Source organism: Dermacentor albipictus, chromosome 7 (genome assembly GCF_038994185.2).
Source record: "Dermacentor albipictus isolate Rhodes 1998 colony chromosome 7, USDA_Dalb.pri_finalv2, whole genome shotgun sequence".
NCBI classification, from domain to species: domain Eukaryota; kingdom Metazoa; phylum Arthropoda; class Arachnida; order Ixodida; family Ixodidae; genus Dermacentor; species Dermacentor albipictus.
Genome location: NC_091827.1, coordinates 27,650,425 through 27,668,617, shown reverse-complemented (window position 1 = coordinate 27,668,617; position 18,193 = coordinate 27,650,425). Strand labels below are relative to the sequence as shown.

Sequence of the window (18,193 nt, the reverse complement as noted above, 5' to 3'; positions counted from 1 at the left end):
GCGACCTAACTCGGCTGCGCCGGATTCAAGTGATGACGTCACTATTTGTCCGCGGAGCAGGCGGGATTTTGCCCTCCCGTGTGTATCCACCTTTATACGCATAAAAAAACGAAAAGAAAACCCGAAGTAATGATAAATATGACGTAATAGTTCTGCGGAAATTCGCAAGGTGGAGAGAAGTAATTCTTCAAGGGGAGTATGGCAGCGCGATTCAAAGACGGGACAAAGGAAGACACAAAGGGACACACACAGCGCTGTGTGTGTCCCTCTGTGTCTTCTTTTGTCCCGTCTTTGAATCGCGCTACCATACTCCCCTTGAAGATGCATTACCAACAAGCCCACATTGCAACCCTCGAGAAGTAATTCATTAAGGGAAAAATCAGACATCCACCCAATCGTAGCAACTGCTACAAAGGAAGCCCCATACGGGTTCCTCGAAACAAAAACGACGCAGTTGAAGAAAAATCCGTCCTGGTCCGGGACGTCCTGGTCCGGGACGGATTTGTCTCGGACCAGGACGGATCAGTTAGCCAGGACCGTGGAGCAATCGTGGCTTCAGGCAAGCGTGCTCGTTTCTCACCCCCGGTGTTCTGGGCTCGATTCCCACCCATGCCGAAATGTACCTAGTCTTCTTTTTCAAGGCGGCCAATTATACTTCGTTTACAGGAACCTCCTGAGAAATGTGACGTCGTATCCGAGCATTTGTTGACGTGACTTTACTCTTTGCGACATTGGCCACTTGTCGTCACGGTTCAGCTTCGCGCGACCGAGGTCACCGCCAAGAGCGCCACCAACATAGACACCTTAAAATTAGGCGGTGGGATGCGGCAACGCAGCCTTGTTTATGAAGCTTCAACACTAGATCGCTGTCGTCTTCGTCAGATAAGTATGAGAGTGATGAAACAAAGACACAGAGAAATCCTCTCAACAGAGAAGGCACTTCAGGCGATGAGTCGTGCTCCCAAAGAAATGGCGTGAAACAGCACAATCGCGTGAACTAGGAAGGAACAACGCAAACTAAGACATTCACGAGTGGGAGAACGATACAGGACAAGCGCTTGTCCTGCATCGTTCTCCCGCTCGTGTCTTAGTTTGTGCCGTTCTTTCGTAGTTCAAGTATGCACCATCTAACCCAAAACAGTGTTGTTTCGAACTACAATATCGTTCTCTTGCTCGTGTATGTCTTAGTTTGTGCCGTTGTTTCGAAGTACAATCACAGTCTCTCCGAGAGCACGATACAGGACAAGCGATTGTCCTGCATCGTTCTCCCGCTCGTGAATGTCTTAGTTTGTGCTGTTCTTTCGTAGTTCAAGTATGCACCAGAGCAGTGTTAGTCAGTCTGTCTGTCGGTCAGTCTACAGTCTTTCAGTCTGTCGACCTGAAACTGTGAAAATTGTGTTCTCGCTATGCTATATGACCTCCGTAAACGCTCTGACATTCTCTCATGTACTTCGCTCATATTTCCACGGCCTTACAGCGTGCGTGAACAGCGGCCAAACACACTGCATCGAAAGCAGGTAGCACACCCGGCCTTTAAACTAGCGTCCTAGTCTTGTCTGAGACGGCGCTAATATCAGTTCTTTTCCTTTGGAATACCTGGCGCTGCCTACGGGTATGCATCAGTTGATGGTGATTTAAGCAGTGATGCTAATAGCCACGGCAGATGATTTTCCCGCTAAAGGTAACGTTTATTGCGACTAGGCATCCCTTGGCAACTTCAAGCTCCTTTCAGTGTGAAGTCAGCTTCTACTGTATAACCTCTGTCGCGCTAACTTCCGCCGCTGCGTACGTGCGACTGGGTATATATGTGCCATTGAGTGAGTGAGTGAGTGAGTGAGTGAGTGAGTGAGTGAGTGAGTGAGTGAGTGAGTGAGTGAGTGAGTGAGTGAGTGAGTGAGTGAGTGAGTGAGTGAGTGAGTGAGTGAGTGAGTGAGTGAGTGAGTGAGTGAGTGAGTGAGTGACTGAAAACCTTACTCAGCTCTAGTAATTGTTTCTCTGCGGCTGGGGCGGATTCTTCAGGGGAGTCTTCCTCCTCCTTGTGTCTTCCCCGGAGGTCTTCACCCGCTGCTTCGTTCGTCCTCTATCGCAATGGTCGGCTGCCCTGAGTCCAGGCCTCCGCTGGCCTCTGCTGTCCCTCGAGCACGCCGCACTAGACCTAGCTGGTCTTCGCAGTGGTCGCTGGACAGCAGTTCCTCCCTACGGTTCCTCAGCAGTTCCTCCCTGGACAGCAGTTCCTCCCAGCAGCTACTCGGCTACGTCACGAAGATGCGGCGGCGCAGCAGTCAGTACTTAACCGCGGCATACATAGGTACTCCGTCAGCTCTGCCTAACTCAATCTGTGCTTCAGTTGCCGCGGAGGTTTTGCGGTTGCGTGTACGGTTGTAGCAGTGTTACAATTAACCCTTTAATGACGAGACATATAAATACCGAGAAAACATGTTTATTGTTCTATCTAAATATGCAAACCACATCAAGAGTAAACATAATCAACAAAAAGAAAAAATATTTTGCAGAAGCTTTTCAGCAATAGAGGGAAAACTCCAGGCAGGAAACTGGAAGTGGGCTTCACCCCAATGAAGCCACCTAGCTTTATTTTCAATTTGTATAGACAGCTCTTATCATATGTGAACCATAGGTGCCCATTTCATTTGCTTTACATCAGATGTGCGACACCACTGCAGCTGCATATGTTGCATTGGCCTGTCTCCTCCGAACTTGCTTGCACAAGACAGTGAGTCGCGTGCCAAACTTCTTCCTCGTCCAGTGTTCCTGCTCTAAACCAACAAATGACGCTTGCTGCCTGTCATTCAGTGTTGGCCGAAGACATTTAGCTAGAAACTTCGTACTCGATACTTAAACTCGACAAGAAAAAAAAATTCTTTTTTGGTGTGTTGCCTGTAGGCAACACTCGTCAATAAAGGGTTAAGGAAGAGAGAGAGAGAGAGAAAGAAGAAGAGGAACGACAGGGAACAATTAAGGAAGGAAACACAGTAGGCCTACGAGCTGTGTCGCAGTGGAATCGCGCCAAAGGCACAAGAAAGGATGCTTACGTTTTCTTCCGTTTTCCATACAGTTGATGCGAACCGCCGCTATAACAATTCGCCACCGTATAGTAAAAAGCGAAGGCTACATTCCGACACCATATGCTAAACGCGCTAAACGTTTTGTCACAGTTGAAGCTTCCGTATTTTATTGCCGGTTGGCGCGTGTGTGCGCTCAATCCAACATAAGTGTTCATCCTGGTTAGTCGCTCATTACGCTCATTAAAATTTCGTAACGCACAGTGGGACAGCTATAGATTAGCTTCGAACGCAGGCGGAACGAGCAGGTGCACTTCAAAGCACGTCACGTGAGCGGCGTTGACGGCCTGTAGCCCACCTACGCACGCGCAGAAAGCGGCACGGTCGTGCACAGCTGTGTTCGATCGTTGCGTCCTAAACTCGTCGAAACGTGTTTTCCGTGCGAATGAAAACGCGATTCTGGCGATGCTTTGCGGAGCAGGAGACACATGGTATACGGTCCGGCTTCAGATCTGGCGTCCTGAGAACAGCACGCCCTTACACCCTTTGTAGTGTATCGTAATATGCCATGACAAAAATAATAATAATGTGCCAATTTGCCGTGCTGGCTCATGAAAAATTTCCGCATGCGGTTTCCCCACATATGTATTTGTCAAGTCATAGAGAAAATTGAGGTTCAACGCACAATCTGGAATATAGATGTGAAGCGAATGCTGAATTATAAGGCGGTTAATTATATGCTGTTGCGCAACGGCGATGCGTACAACGTTGTTTAGTTCCATGCTATCCAGCTTGCAACCCCACGGAATATGTTTGTGCGTTTATCCACCACAAATGTCGCAACTTTGTTGTCATCCATTCGTATAGAAAAATCCATATACCCAATAACTCCCATATCCAGTTATCTGATATGAAACAAGAAGATTCCATACAGAAACCCGCTTTTCCTATATGTTATGTGATGTTATTGGATATAGGAGCTATGGCGAATACATTCATTATTTTTATACGGATGGTTCACAAGCTATATGCCGAAACGCTTGCACTAAATCGTGTGTACGATTTGGTGCTAGTGTTATACACGGGTGTACAGCGTGATACGCATGCGCAGCGACGTCTCAAAGACGGAGGCAAATGTAGCACGCTCAATTGTCGAGAAAATTTATTGGTGACGACAGGTGAACGCAGACAAAGTTACGACATGCACCTACGAAGCAACATCTAGGGATTCCGTGCCTGCTGTGCCACAATGGGACATAATTCAGATTGATTGGCCGAGAACGGACAAACCTACAGGGGGCACGTACGGAGTGGTTAAATCAAAAGAAAGTAAAGTAAATCAAAGAATCTGAGAAACATATTTCACCATTCTATAAATTATGGGGGTTTTACGTGCCTAAACCACTTTCTCATTATGAGGCACGCCGTAGTGGACGACTCCGGGAATTTCGACCACCTGGGGTTCTTTAACGTGCACCTAAATCTAAGTACACGGGTGTTCTAGCACTTCGCCACCATCGAAATGCGGCCGCCGTGGCCGGGATCCGATCCCGCGACCTCGTGCTCAGCAGCCCAACACCATAGCCACTGAGCAACCGCGGCGGGTTCATTCCATAAACGGATCGATGCGCTTCAGAGATGTCAGCGAGGTAGCATTACATCTTCGTGTTTTAAGAGGGAATCGTATACGTTGTGGGACGCACCCATTCTGGAGGATTGGCCGAAAACCGCCTCGCACCCAGCGGCGGCACATAATGATTCGTTAAATGAAAGAAAACAAAGTAAATAACAGAATCCGTGAAGTATAATTCACCATTCCACTAACGGATCGGTGAATATAGAGGTGTGCCTGCTAGACAACGTTACCTGTTTAGATTGTATATAGTTCTGTATCGGTGTGCGTGTATGTGTGCGTGCATGCGTGTGTATGGCGGGGAGAGGGCTATTCAAAATTATTTTCCTCTTTCTCACCTATCGCATCCCCTTGCCCCTGCCCTGGTAAAGGGTAGCCAACCGGAGATAATCTCTGGTTAACCTCCGTCTTTCCTTCGCCTCTCTCTCGCTCTCGCTCTCTCAGATTTTATGTAAGAAGTTATTTTCTTTTTGTTACGCAGAACAAAGGTGAGCATACTTGGTCAGTATACAAGGGTTATAAAAGCTACTTCGAGGGAACATTCGTGTAACGTTTGTGTATAATACACTCACAGATATGTATGCGCCGAGATAACGACCGACCCGACAGCACCAAGCAGCGGGGCAGTCACGCCACATTCGGGAAAAGTAGGCAAACAAAGCTTCGCTGTAAAGAAGCGAACAATGGCGCAGACAGAGGACAAAGGCAGACGCTAAAAAGACTCAACTGGTAAATAGCCTGTCGAGTGCAGTTGCTTTCATGCCAGTGCGATCGCGCATTGTTATCGGTGCAACGGAGACCGATCCATCACATGGCGAGAAACTGTTCGTGCGTACATACATAAACATATAGCTACGATTCTTCGAGTGCAATTTCCACAAAGCATGCATGGTCTCGTGTAATCGGGAAGTCACGGGCGATAACTATACAGATGCGCGAAGCTTGCCAGTGTAACATGATTCGACGTCGTCTCGCTGCCACGGTCATAGTCACCGCGGCTGTGCTTTGGGTGACTGCCACTCCAGGTGAGAGCAGGCTAAATATGACGACGAGGTATTGTAATTCGCCGACATCTGACGCGGATGTACGAAGCGAGCGCGAGACATTACCGCGCAGTCAGAAAAGCGTAGGTGGGAGGTATATAGACACGGATAAGCGGACGCCCACTGCAAGTACTGTGCGGTTAAGGTTTGCATGCGATTTTGTTCTGTACAGTAATAAGTTTTTGCATTGTTTGCCGGCGCGGTTGCGCAGAATGGATAGGAAGTTTCGCGCTGATGAGCTGTTTCGATGCCAGGCCGCGGCGGCTGCATTTCCATACCAGGCGAAATACGCAAAATCACTCATGTACAAAGATTTAGGTGAGCTTAAAGAACCGAAGATGTTCAAGATTAACGCGGAGCGCTTTACATAGTATGCGGCGCTGCCTCATAATCATACCGCAATTTAATTTTTCTTAAAGGGACACTACAGAGATACACTAAATCAGTTTGTGCAGATAAAGTATTCTTTGGAAACGTCCATTTACATTACTTTCGTGATAAGAGGTTGACGTTTCGAACCGAGAGAGAAAATAAAAATGAAAGTCAGACTGGTATTTCTTCAAATTTCGCGCCGGAATCACAGCTCCGGTATACGTCGGCGTGACGTCATGGATTTCAATGCATGGTTACTGTTATTCGTGCTTGCACCGCGTCGGGTTCAATAAATGTTACCGAAGCTTGCCACGTTCAGTCCTCGGCTCCTTCGGAACACAATATACAGCCTATTTCTTATCGATAACGAATAAACTAGGCTTCAGCGGATGCAGTGGAAATCCATGACGTCATAGCGGGCTGCTGCGAGAACATGAAGGTGGCGTCGCCACCTGTTCTTTTCGCTTTTGAGTCTTTACTGGCTTAATCATACATTCTCTCACGGTAAAAGTGGTGCTTCTGACACTGTAGAAGGGTAATATGCTAACATGGGTGAAATCATTTGTTTCTCTGTAGTGTCCATTTGATGCGTTAGCATTACGAGTGCCACAGCGTAAAAAAAGAAAAAGGAAGTGTATGCGAAGTGTGGGGAAGCCGATCACGCGTCACAGGCAGGACGCGTGTCGAGTGAGGCTCCTGAACAACACTTCGCAATGTGGTGATATAGTATGCACGTGACGTCACATCCGCTGCTGTCGTCTGCTTCCGCTACCTTCCGCCATCTTGGGGTACCTTATCAACAGGCGCGCGTAGCACTATAGGTTCCCCAAGATGGCGCTGCCGTAAACCGCAAGTCGCGGAGTATCGTTGAATGACGTACGTGCATACTATGTATAGATCATGGATTTTGCCCCTCAAAGAAGGGGGCGACATAATTGCTAACGCATTTCGTTCGCGTTTGCCGCTTATTCACCGCTGAACGTTTTAGCACTGGACCTGGTATCACTCTTCAAGGTCCACTTCGTCGCTCAAATCCACCAGAGACATCCGGAGAGCTGCTTAGCGCATTGTTGCATAGTTTTTATACCATAGCCATTAGTGGATGCACTCCCGTATAGTCGTGCTCAAGCGTCGTCTGCTACAGTTTATACTACATTATCGAGTGAATGCGCACGATGACCACATGTTTGTGTCCCACCCGGATGCCATGTGGGCAGCAGACGACGCGCGAGTCTCCAAACTACGACAGTGCATAGTGGAACACTCAGCGTGTCAAAAAAAGAAAGAGAAACAACAATACGGGCCATAGAAGACGACTAAAGCGTTTTTGTCGTCTTTCTGTCCGGATATGACCCTGTCGCGCTCAGCGCTGCTGTCACGATGAATATCAAGTTGTCCAACTCGCCCTTCTGATAGTGCACTCGCCAGAACATTTAGTATCGGCCCGCGCCATGGCGTTTACGAAACATCTACGTTCCACCGCTGCGGTGGAAACGTGCATGGAGAGGCTGTAGTGTTCACTGGCATAAAGATCGCAACTGCAGAACGTTAATGAAACTGTAGGTGGTCAAAATTTTAAACTGGAGCGCCTATAACGAGGTGCACCCAGCTTCGGGACGTATAAAACCTTCCCTTCAAATTTTTTTTTATTTCGCCAAAGAAAAAAATTGCGTTTTACCTGCCGAAACCACTTTCTGATTATGAGGCATGCCGCAGTGGAGGACTACCGAAATTTCGACCACTTGGGGTTCCTTAACGTGCACCTAAATCTAAATACACGAGTGTTTTCGCATTTGGCCCCCGTCGAAATGCGGCCGCCGTGGCCGGGATTCGATCCCGCGACCTCGTGCTCCGCAGCCCAATGCCATAGCCGCTGAGTAACTACGGCGGATACTTCGCCAAAGAAGCGCAATGTTGTCCACGAACACTGATCCAGCCTAAGCCGGTCGTTTCCTTTTACTGTCGTTTTCAGCACGTAATGCTAGTTCGTTACTACACCGACAGAGAATTATATATTGCCGAAAAAAGAAGAGTAGCCACTTCACGCATGACCGCTGATAACTCCGCAACGTTTATTCAGCCTCTGTATAGTGGTATTCGTTTACAGTGAAAGGAGCATATTGCATCGTAAAATATGAAGAAAGAAAGTGCAGTCACTAGTAAACAAAAGAAAGGTAGTCGAACTAAAAAGAAGGGATGCTAAATTACACGAAAAGATGTGGTTAATGGATGCGCAGCTTGAACGTGTTGATTAGTAGCGGGCGTGGGTCGCTACATGACGAGTAAAGAAAAAGCCAGCAATGTTCCCAGCCAGCCATTTCTTGTCCCACGGCGCAAGCAGCTAGCACTCTATGGCTTCAACAGTGGTACGTCGCTGGAGCTTAATTCACTGTAGCTGACTGCGCTACGTCTGTGCATCTATGTAAAATGTATAAAAAGGTGCGAGCTCGTATAACAGGCGAACACGATACGCTCGATGCAGAAAGGCCGAGCACTACAAAGCTGCGAAGTTTTGTTGGTTTAGTACGCCAATGCCAGAAAGGCCGAGCACTACAAAGCTACGAAGTTTTGTTGGTTTAGTACGCCAATGCCAGAAAGGCCGAGCACTACAAAGCTACGAAGTTTTGTTGGTTTAGTACGCCAATGCCAGAAAGGCCGAGCGCAACAAAGCTACGAAGTTTTGTTGGTTTAGTACGCCAATGCCAGAAAGGCCGAGCACTACAATGCTACGAAGTTTTGTTGGTTTAGTACGCCAATGACACCTTAGGGCCGGTAGAGATACGCATTTTCGGAGCCGTAAAAGGCCCAGTCTATGCCACGTGGACGCCGAATGCGATCTCTGGGGACATCCTCACTGCGTTCAATCCACGGGTGGCGAAAGAAGGGTGGACGTTGCCCGTGAAAGGACTTGTCGTTGAGAGCGAGGCAGAGCGGGCAGAGGTCGTCCGAGGAAACCACGGAGCAGAACTCCTTCCAGGCGAAGTAGCGCTCGTACTCGACCCGATTGGTCGCCAGGAAGCGCAGAAACGCGGCCAACGTGCCCAGCAGCTCGAACTTGCCCGAGGACACCACGGAGTGCCGCGGGACCTCGATCGCTGCCCGGGGCGACGCCAGCACGATCGGAACGAGGTCGTGCTCGAACGCGTCGTAGATCAGCTCGTACGGGCTGTGGAAGCAGTCGGGGTCCATCGCGACGACCACGAAGCGATAGTTGGCGGCGATCTGTCGCAGGCACTCCCGCCGGGACCCGCAGCTCGAGCGTCCGCAGTCGGGCACGAGGTCGACGCTCACGAATTCGCGCTCCAAGTCCTCCGCTCCACCGAGACCGATGACGCCGATGTCCCGCCACATGTTCCACTCGCGCTGGCCGACGATCCAGGCAGCGTCCTTACGCGCTCCAGCGGAGCGGCCGAGAGCTTCGCGGTTGCGCCGAGCAGAGTCGGCCACCGTGGTCGCGCTTCCGGGGGAGACGTGGCCGCAGCGCCAGGTCTTGTAAGGCGTCACGACGTCGGCACGCTGCCAGCGACCCATGGTCCAGTCGAACCTCGCGCCGATGTCCGGGTGATAGTGGCCGCGAGCTTCGACGGGCCGCGATTCGTGGAGCGACGACCCACCCACGGGAGAGACGTGGCTCTGGGTCCAGAGGACCCACGTCTGGAAGTCGACGCGACGGCTCGGCACGTCTGCGGCACTGAGCCGCTCCGCCTCGAACACGACGGCGTCGCTCCATAGGAGACGGGCGCGATTGTCCGTGATCTCACACGACGCCCAGCGTTCGTCGCCAGCCGGACTACTGGACGGGCATGAGGTCACGTTGGACCACCACGACGACGGCCGACTCTCCGCGACGTCAGCGGCGTCGGAGTGCGGCCCCGTGGCGCGGTTCCAGAGCAAGATGCGCGGCATCTCGTTGTCGTGCTTGCGTTGTCGCCAGAAGGTCCAGGGCGGCGACCGCAACGCCTGGGGCAGCTTTGCCGAACTATGCGGTTGGGCGAATTCCAATACGGCCGCGACTGCGAAAGCCGCAAAGAAACCGACGAGAAACAAGAGCTTCTTGTCCAACGGGGTGAGGTCACGCCGAGGCGATCGATGGTGCTCGTTCGTGTAAAGCCAAGTGAACCACTGCCACAGGACGCTTCCTGATCCGTCGTCGTCTTCGGGGCTAGGTTGTCCCGGATGCATGCCGGTCGCGCCAGAGGTGTGGTGACGGTACGCAGTGTGGATTGCGCCTGGCCTGACGCTGCTGTAACGAAAGCAGACGACAAGAAAATATTTTTTTATGAACCTCACACAAACGCGTAAAAGAGCGGCAACCAAGTGACTTTGTACTGCGTACAGAGGAAATAAGGCGTGTGAAAGAGCGAAGGCTCGCGCTATTACAAGGTGGCCAATGCTGTTTGAGGGCTCATTCGATTCGTGGCGGGGAGCATTGCTATGTGCTATCAGCCAGCATGCACACAGGCAAACGAACGAACTGAATGCAGTGCAATGACAAACGGGAAGAAAAATAATATCGGGCCAAAAAAAAAAAGGACATACATGGATGATTGTTGTAGTGCAGCGGTAGTAGCTTCGTGGTGTAGACCCGATCGGATGTGCTCGTGGGGACACCTTATTGATTAACTATAATGAGTAATGCTTCGAGGCTTGCATGCGAGTGCTAGCTGTGACGTTGGACTGACCCAAGGCTGCAGGATCGCGATTAGAAAACCGCGTTACAGCTCTCGGGTGGAAGCGCATCGCGCACAAGACCGACACGTGTCCAAATTACAGCTTTTGATTATAAGCTGTCCTCGGTTTCGGCCCAGCTTACTAGGCCACGCAGGCGGCGCCCACGAAAAGCGGAGGGCCAACGAAGGCACCACTTTAATGACAGACACGCCACAAGACGCAGAAAACCTGTATTGTTAGTATAGGTTACTGTTACCGTATAGCGCCTATAACGTACGTGTGAGTTGTCCTTCGCGGTTGTATATCTTCGCGTTGCTTTGACCATATGTCCTTAAGCAACCATCGAATGGCCCAACAAGTCCCCCCAGAGTACACGCCGCAGTAAATTATCACTTCTTGTGCCTGAATACGAAGGAGTGAACTTGAGCTCGCTTTTATTTCTGGTAAAGTTGCACGAACTGGTGCAAGCATTCACTTGCAAGTGTATACACAGTGCCATTACGTCAAGTTCGCGACGCCCACCTTCAACCGAAAAACACTGTTTAGACGAAAGAAGCAGCAGAAAAAAAAAGAAAGAAGCTCCTGCGTTTGCTCTCGAGCTAAAGAAAAGCCTTGTTCTATATTTTAGCCTTACTGCCTGAGAGCACACTAAAACGGGGGCTTGAAATGTGACGGCAATAACTTACGTCCTTCTTCGCCGAAGTCGCGAGGATGCTATAGGAATGCGGCAGCGTCCTGTCGGCCGCAGAGAGTTGCGAAAATTGCCAGTGACTGTTTCGTGAAGGGAAGCGCCAGTCTTAACACATTTGTGACGAAAGCGGGAGTTATCATATAATCTGCAGAGCGCATGTCGCAAATACGAAGTGCGGCCGTTGATACGAAATCAGAGCTGCGTTTGATGTTGTCTGTATTTGCTCATGTTGCACTGATCGCTTTGTCAGCCCTCATGGGGCAAAAAAGGGCTGACCAAGAGGCGGTATAGGGCAGTTTGGGAGTGCAATAAGCTGTTGGAAGAAGAAAATCGGTTGAATGCGGCGGCACCACAGGCAGAAAAATAAGCCATATGGATGCAACCGTTTCCTGTCACTGGTCTGTGACAGGAAACAATTGCGTCCATATGCATCAGTACACAGTATGGCGTGGTGTTGTGCGGTGCGGTGAGGTGTGCCGTTGCGAACATGCACTACATCAATTTTAAGATTGTGGCTAATATCACCTGCAACCACTCTGCTAGCCGTTTCATGCTTGCATCTACTCTCGACAACGGGATAACCAGCAATTTTTTTTATTTTCTCTTTATTTATGTTGACCTAGCTCACGGCTTCATGCTCTGTTGCATGGCTAGTATGATGTTACTTCTTTTAAGCAGCTAAAAGATACGCGGGATGTAAAGCAGCTTTCTTTGTTAAATTTAAGCGCACGAAATTTACGACATAACCAAGAATCTGTCAGCCTATTTTGAACACAATTGATCCCCAATCGACATCTTAACATCCAGAGACCTGGTTTTCTGATGATTGCCCTGATGCGCATTTCCCTGGGTACAATCGTAATACGACACGGCGAGGAAGCAGAAGAGGAGGCGGTCTGGTTATTTATGCGAAAGACTAACTGTACTATGAAACCGCGATCGCAATACTCAAACGTTTATCCTCACTATAAACGTCTAACGATTAAATGCATGGGTAGGATTATTATCCTTATGTACAGAACCCCTTCTGGTTCGATTGCCGTGTTTTTAAACTGCCTTGAAATTGTTCTTGAGTGCTGTTGTCAGTCTAGGCTACCTGCCATCCTTCGTGGTGACTTGAATATCGACGGATTATCAACAATTAACGGCTTCTCGGCCTTTGTGCTAAGATCAAAGCGCAGTGGTAGAATCAACTGCTAGTAAGCAAAATGTGACTTGACATTTTCTTTTCTTATGGACATTAAAATGTAATTAACACGCCGATGTGAATTACAGATGCCTCTGAAGCCTTGCTAGAGTTGTCATTTACAAGCTATATAAAGTCATGCGTCTGCGTGGTGCTCCTGGAACAAATAATCAGAAAAAAGTTGTGCTGTGGACTTAGAAGTGTCGTATATGAAAACTATGTCTTTGGGTGACTCAAGAGCATGCCGAGCGAATAAGTTGGCGGTGCGAACGGGGTGCGATAACGCTATCGCGTTCCACTCTTGAAGGCGAAGCTTAAGCATCCTCCAATTTTAGTTTTTAAGTAAGCACTTGCTTTATTTTTTTCATTAACGTCATGCTTGACCAGATATAGCCAATGTACACAGAATACATCCGTCATGTGCAGATTGACATCTATGGAAAAAATGGAGGTTTTTAAACGTTTGGTAATCGCGCCCTGTACGCCAGGTTCGCCTGGTCATTAAAGTCGGGGCTGGACAGCCGGGCCTCCCACAACTCGACGTTTGATTCCTTGATGGACTGTACATCGCTGCCGTCGCATATTCCCATACCATATGAATACAGATCAACTTATTTTTCGATTTAGTTTACCTTTCCATGCCGCAACATAATTTTACAACTTGCAGGTCTTGCCGACGGTTGGTGGTGCCAACACTGTCTTCCGGTTCGGAGGATCCGCGTGATGCTAGCCTGTTCGGGCATCGAGTTCGTGCCCCGCACAGCCTGGGGCACCCGACCGCCCAAAGGCTGGGAGAAGCTCAAGCTTCAACCCGTGCCGCGCCTCTTCGTGCACCACACTGAGGGTCCGGAATGCTTCGACTACCGGAGCTGCTCGGAGAGGATGCGTCACTGGCAGAACGTCCACATGGACACCAGAGGTATGTATATTGTCACGTGGTGGTGACGTGAAGAACACAGTAGCAATACTGTGATAGACAAAACTAACTTTTATTGGGCGAACCTGTGCCCACAAAACAGGCTACACTTATAGCACAACGATAGCGGCGAACACGGTCGGCGATCGTCGAAAAATCTCATCAGCGGTTCAAGCGCGTCGGCTTTTATACACAATCGTCGAATGTTCCAGACTAATCGTTGGGACCCGCGTGCCTTCCATAAAGTTCTACATCTTTCGCGTCAGGCGAATAAATCAGATGACACAAGGTTCGGCAACAACAGACTGCGGATAGAAGCATCGATAACTTTCCAGAAACTTCGGATACATGCAAGAGCGTCCCGCGCTGTGCGATAAGATTTGTTAGGCGGTGAAACCTGGTCGCCCGATAAATATAAATACACGTGTCAATATGTATAAGACGACGTTAGCGGGAGCGGAGAGAGAGACATCGCCACAAGACATACCGGTTTCGCGAGTCTCATATTACACCGCTGCCGCAGTGGAAACTTTCGAGGGTAGTCGCAACCCGTTTGATATGGTTTTCTTTGTGTCCCCTTAAAGGCCAAATGCAACGAAATTTAACTATGCCTAAGCTTGTCTTAAATGGGGAGCATATGCCACTAAAGCAGTCTTGGCAAAGCCGGAGAGCTGGCAATTGCAAAGCAATTGAAATTGCAACAATTGCAATTGTTAGCAGCGTTTAAACAGCAACTCGACGCGTGCCCCTGGTGGTTGTCGCTATGACGTAAGTTCCGGCATATCGCCTACGAGATATTTCAACGCGTCGTAGTTGGGTGGCTGCGGGTGCCGCCTTATATCAGAGATGACGGCGAGCAACCGCGCGCTCTAGGTAATGCGTCATTTCCGGCGAGCGGTAATGGCGTTATTTTTGGTTTCGGTATAAAAAAGATGGCTATTTTCGCGAGATCTTTGTGACGTTTCCACCTGTATTTCAAACGTAAAATCTTTGCACGAAGGTTCTTGTATATATATATATATATATATATATATATATATATATATATATATATATATATATATATATATATATATATATATATATATATATATATATATATATAGTTGACCTATTAGGTTTCTCGAATAAGCACTTGGCGGTGGCACAGCCCTGGGCAGAAGCGACACAGGCATCCACATCCCACCCCACCTATAATATTTACGGCTTCGTATACTCCTGCTTACTTAAACTGGAACCTCGTTATAACATGGTAATGGATATAGCGAAGTAAATAAAGTTCCTCTTGAAATCCCCACAGAGGTTCATGCATTAAAACGTCGTTTTAACAAAGTGAAATTGTCCTGCCAATTGATATAACGAACTATAGATTCGTCTCCGAACCTAAAGAATACCCGACCGTTGCGCGCCGTGTACATCGCTTTTCGCGGCATTCGGCACTCGTTCACAGCAGCAGTTCAACACTAATGCGCCCCCGTGTTGAATACGTATTCGAGCAACACGGATCTTTGACACTGTTGCGCACCTGCGCACAAGCAGCACTTCACTTTGGCACTTCTCCAGTGACCTCCGAGCGCCGCCTCCGAGATCTGCCTGGCGCAATCTCGGGGATCACGCGTAAGCCTGCGCGAGTCGCGCCATGCTGCGCGGCTGCGCGCGGCGGTGTGAACGATTAGTGCATTTACTGCTCTCTCTGCGGCACGCCGTGCAGGCAGCCGTAGCTCGGCCTGGCCTCAGAGACCCCTCCGACGCAATCTCGGAAGTCACGCCCAGGCCGTGCATTCACTTCTTGCTCTTCCTGTGGCGCGCCACGCGGGCTGGCGGTGGCCTCCGAGGTGGCATTAACACAAGTGCGATCGGGCGCACTTGTGTTAAATCGGGCGAGCCAAGCCGGTGCGGCGAGGTTTGCTTGCCTCGTCGATCAAACGGTGGAGCACCGTGTTGTATGCCACGTGCTACTCGTCCGTGACTAGCCAAGTGTAAAGCAGCGGCTAAAAACCATCACAAAGGAAGAGATGACATCTATCTAAAGACTATCGCGTCAGCTACCAAGTCGCGTGTTGCACACGCCGAGGATTCCTTTGTTTCTATACTTAAGTTTTAGCGCATGCGTGGCCATGTAGCGCTTCCGCAGGCCCCAACGCCGTCTTCTTATTTCTGTGTTTACAACTGTGTTTCAATTGGGCATAAGTTGCAGTAAACGGCAAAACTGGATTTAACGAAGTAACCGATATAACTCAGTAAGTTCGGCTGCCCCTTCAACTTCGTTATAAGGAGGTTCCAGTTTATATCCTCACTTTCTGACTATTGCTGCGTGTTCTCGGCATCATTTGATACATGTTTCGTGTTATTACGACATCTAGAAGTCACCTAACGGGCGCTTTTTTTTTCTGGAAGTGGTTACAAGATATCCAGATCCCAGATACGCCAATCCTATGTGCAGTTGGCTAAGAAGACCATGTCTTCAAACACCAATCGCTGTACATATTCCGCAACGTCTCGCAGACTGGTTCGACCTCGGCTACAGCTTCCTCATCGGTGGTGACGGGAGGGTGTACGTGGCACGGGGTTGGGATGCAAGCGGCGCCCACACCAAAGGGAACAACGAAGACGCGCTCGCCGTGTCCTTCATCGGCGACTTCTCGCGCCACCTGCCGACACCGCGGGCGATCTGGGCGCTCAATAGGCTCCTGCAATGCGGCGTCGCTCTGGTAAGGAAAAAAAAGTGCGACTCCACAAGATTACTAGACATATGGAGTTGGTGGTTAGTTTAGAGAGTTCCAGCTTGCCCCTAGAACGTATTATTGCTTATATCGGAATGCTGGATCCAAGGACGCAGGATAGATGGATGGATGTACGGATATGGTGAGCAGGTCCTTTGAGACAAAGGTATGGCTGACGCCACAAAGCTTGTTATTTTTCACTTTTATAATGCTCTAATTATAGGCGCTAAAGAACCATTGGTCAACGAAAATTATTTATTTGCCATAAAAGAGCTTGTAGAGTCCACAGAATGAAGGTATGTGACGACGCGCCCGACATACGGATTAGCAGCTCCATCAAACAACCATAGTGGGAAAACAAGCTGTTTATCTCAGGCTCGCCGCTAAGAGCAGCGAGTCTCTTTGACGTTGGTACGTAACAATCGCCGGGAGCTCTTAGCACGTGATGTAAAAAGTGAACGCGCAGCTACGTACTGCGCCGCAGTGGTTTCTGCTAATCTAAACGAACGGACTGAGTCTGCTTGAGGGTGGTGCTATCCCATGCACGTAGTCACGTGCTATTTTTCGTATTTCGCGGTCATTGTGTCTGGTGAAAAAAAACAATAAATAAACGTGATGTGTACTATGCCAGAAGCGTCTCACTTTGATGTCTCCTAGGATCTCTAATTGACATCTTGACAACTGCAGCAACAATTTTAAAAGTTGCTAATTATTTCAATGTGCAACTGAATGTCGGTGTCTAAACATTACTGCCGGTTTCTCAACACGGCTTCGAACAGCATTCACTTTGTCTCAACTTTGTACAGATTGACTGGTCTTTCTTTAAAGATTCATGCAAGATAGCTGGGGCACCCTGTATGTGTTTGCGAACGTTTGATATCTCGATTTGGAATGAAACGGTTGGTGTGTGTTCCTCTTGCGGTCATCTGTTTTGAGCAATAATCTAGTTATCTGTACTGGCCGAGCAACGTTGCTCTTCCTAATCGCCGCGTTTGTCGCAGGGCAAGATCCGCGATGACTACACCGTGCACGGTCACCGCGACGCCAACTGCAGGACATGTCCGGGCGACGCCCTGTACGCCTACCTCTCTCGGTGGAGGCGCTTCGGCGGCAGAGTCAACAACTACATCTGCGAGACGCCTGGGCGCACCGAACCGAGCGTGCCCCACTGAGCCGGACCTGACGGAAATATTGGTCACATAATGAAAATACTTCACCTACGAACGCCCTTTGTTTAAATAACTCAGTTTCATAGCCAAGCCAGTCCAATGGCCCCTTATGTCTATGCTACGCCTTTGGTTATGCTACATGGCTATCTATGGCTATGGCTTTGCTTGGCTATACTGTGACTATGCCTACAATGGCACAATTGTACCAAAATGGCTATGCTATGCTGTGGCTATGAGAGAGCGCTTATCCCCAGCAAAGGCAGAGGTAGCTGGTCTTTGCATACTCTGGCCCCGGCGTTAGGTATCCAAAGTCGCCGGCGCTCTCCTCGCAGACCCAGCCCACTTCATTTTTCTTTCGTCGTTTCGCAGAAAGGTACACATCTGTCTAGCTTTAACGCCTAAATTTTAGCAGCCAATGGCTGCACACCTACGACCGGGTAATCTTCGTGTGTGGCGATCGACGTCGGACTTCAATAGCTTCAATGGCGAAGCCGTGGCGGCGGTTGTGCTAGCTGCGCTGCCTCGAACCGGAAACGGGCAGCAGACGACACATTCTGCGAGTCCTCGCTCTTTTGCTAGTCGCCTACTCAAGTCCATAGTTTCATGGTCTTCATTCATGTCTTGACACTTTGTAGCAGCTAAAATAAAAGACGTAATATCGTTCGTCACGAGATTACGTTGTGGCCATGGGGAAGAAACTTAGACTTTAGAACGTTCTTACGCATACACGTGTAAATCACTCACCGGTCGGCATACTTTCTAATGAGTG

The 18,193-nt window shown here is 49.2% G+C and overlaps 2 protein-coding genes across 2 annotated transcripts in view; one reads left to right on the top strand and one right to left on the bottom strand.

Annotated features, from left to right (window-relative positions):
- The first annotated feature begins 5,451 nt into the window (after window positions 1–5,451).
- On the top strand, window positions 5,452–18,075 carry LOC139047766 (peptidoglycan recognition protein 1-like). The gene is made up of 4 exons (XM_070521807.1): window positions 5,452–5,678; window positions 13,284–13,535; window positions 16,038–16,243; window positions 17,257–18,075. Exons 1-4 carry the CDS (start codon window positions 5,585–5,587, stop codon window positions 17,425–17,427), a joined length of 723 nt encoding a protein of 240 aa, XP_070377908.1. The 5' UTR covers window positions 5,452–5,584; the 3' UTR covers window positions 17,428–18,075.
- The window catches only part of LOC135919289 (alpha-(1,3)-fucosyltransferase C-like), a 464,583-nt gene continuing 454,508 nt past the window's right edge, over window positions 8,119–18,193 (bottom strand). Inside the window, exon 4 of the mRNA XM_070521806.1 lies at window positions 8,119–10,311. Within this exon, the coding sequence (XP_070377907.1) occupies window positions 8,832–10,250 (1,419 nt within the window). The 5' untranslated portion in view covers window positions 10,251–10,311 and the 3' untranslated portion in view covers window positions 8,119–8,831. The remainder of the gene's footprint in view (window positions 10,312–18,193) is intronic.

Coding starts and splice junctions, on each gene's coding strand:
- LOC139047766 (XM_070521807.1), top strand. CDS start 5,585: ATGCGCGAAGCTTGCCAGTGTAACATGATTCGACGTCGTCTCGCTGCC. Junction 5,679..13,283: donor TTGGGTGACTGCCACTCCAG/GTGAGAGCAGGC, acceptor TACAACTTGCAG/GTCTTGCCGACGGTTGGTGG. Junction 13,536..16,037: donor CGTCCACATGGACACCAGAG/GTATGTATATTG, acceptor AACGTCTCGCAG/ACTGGTTCGACCTCGGCTAC.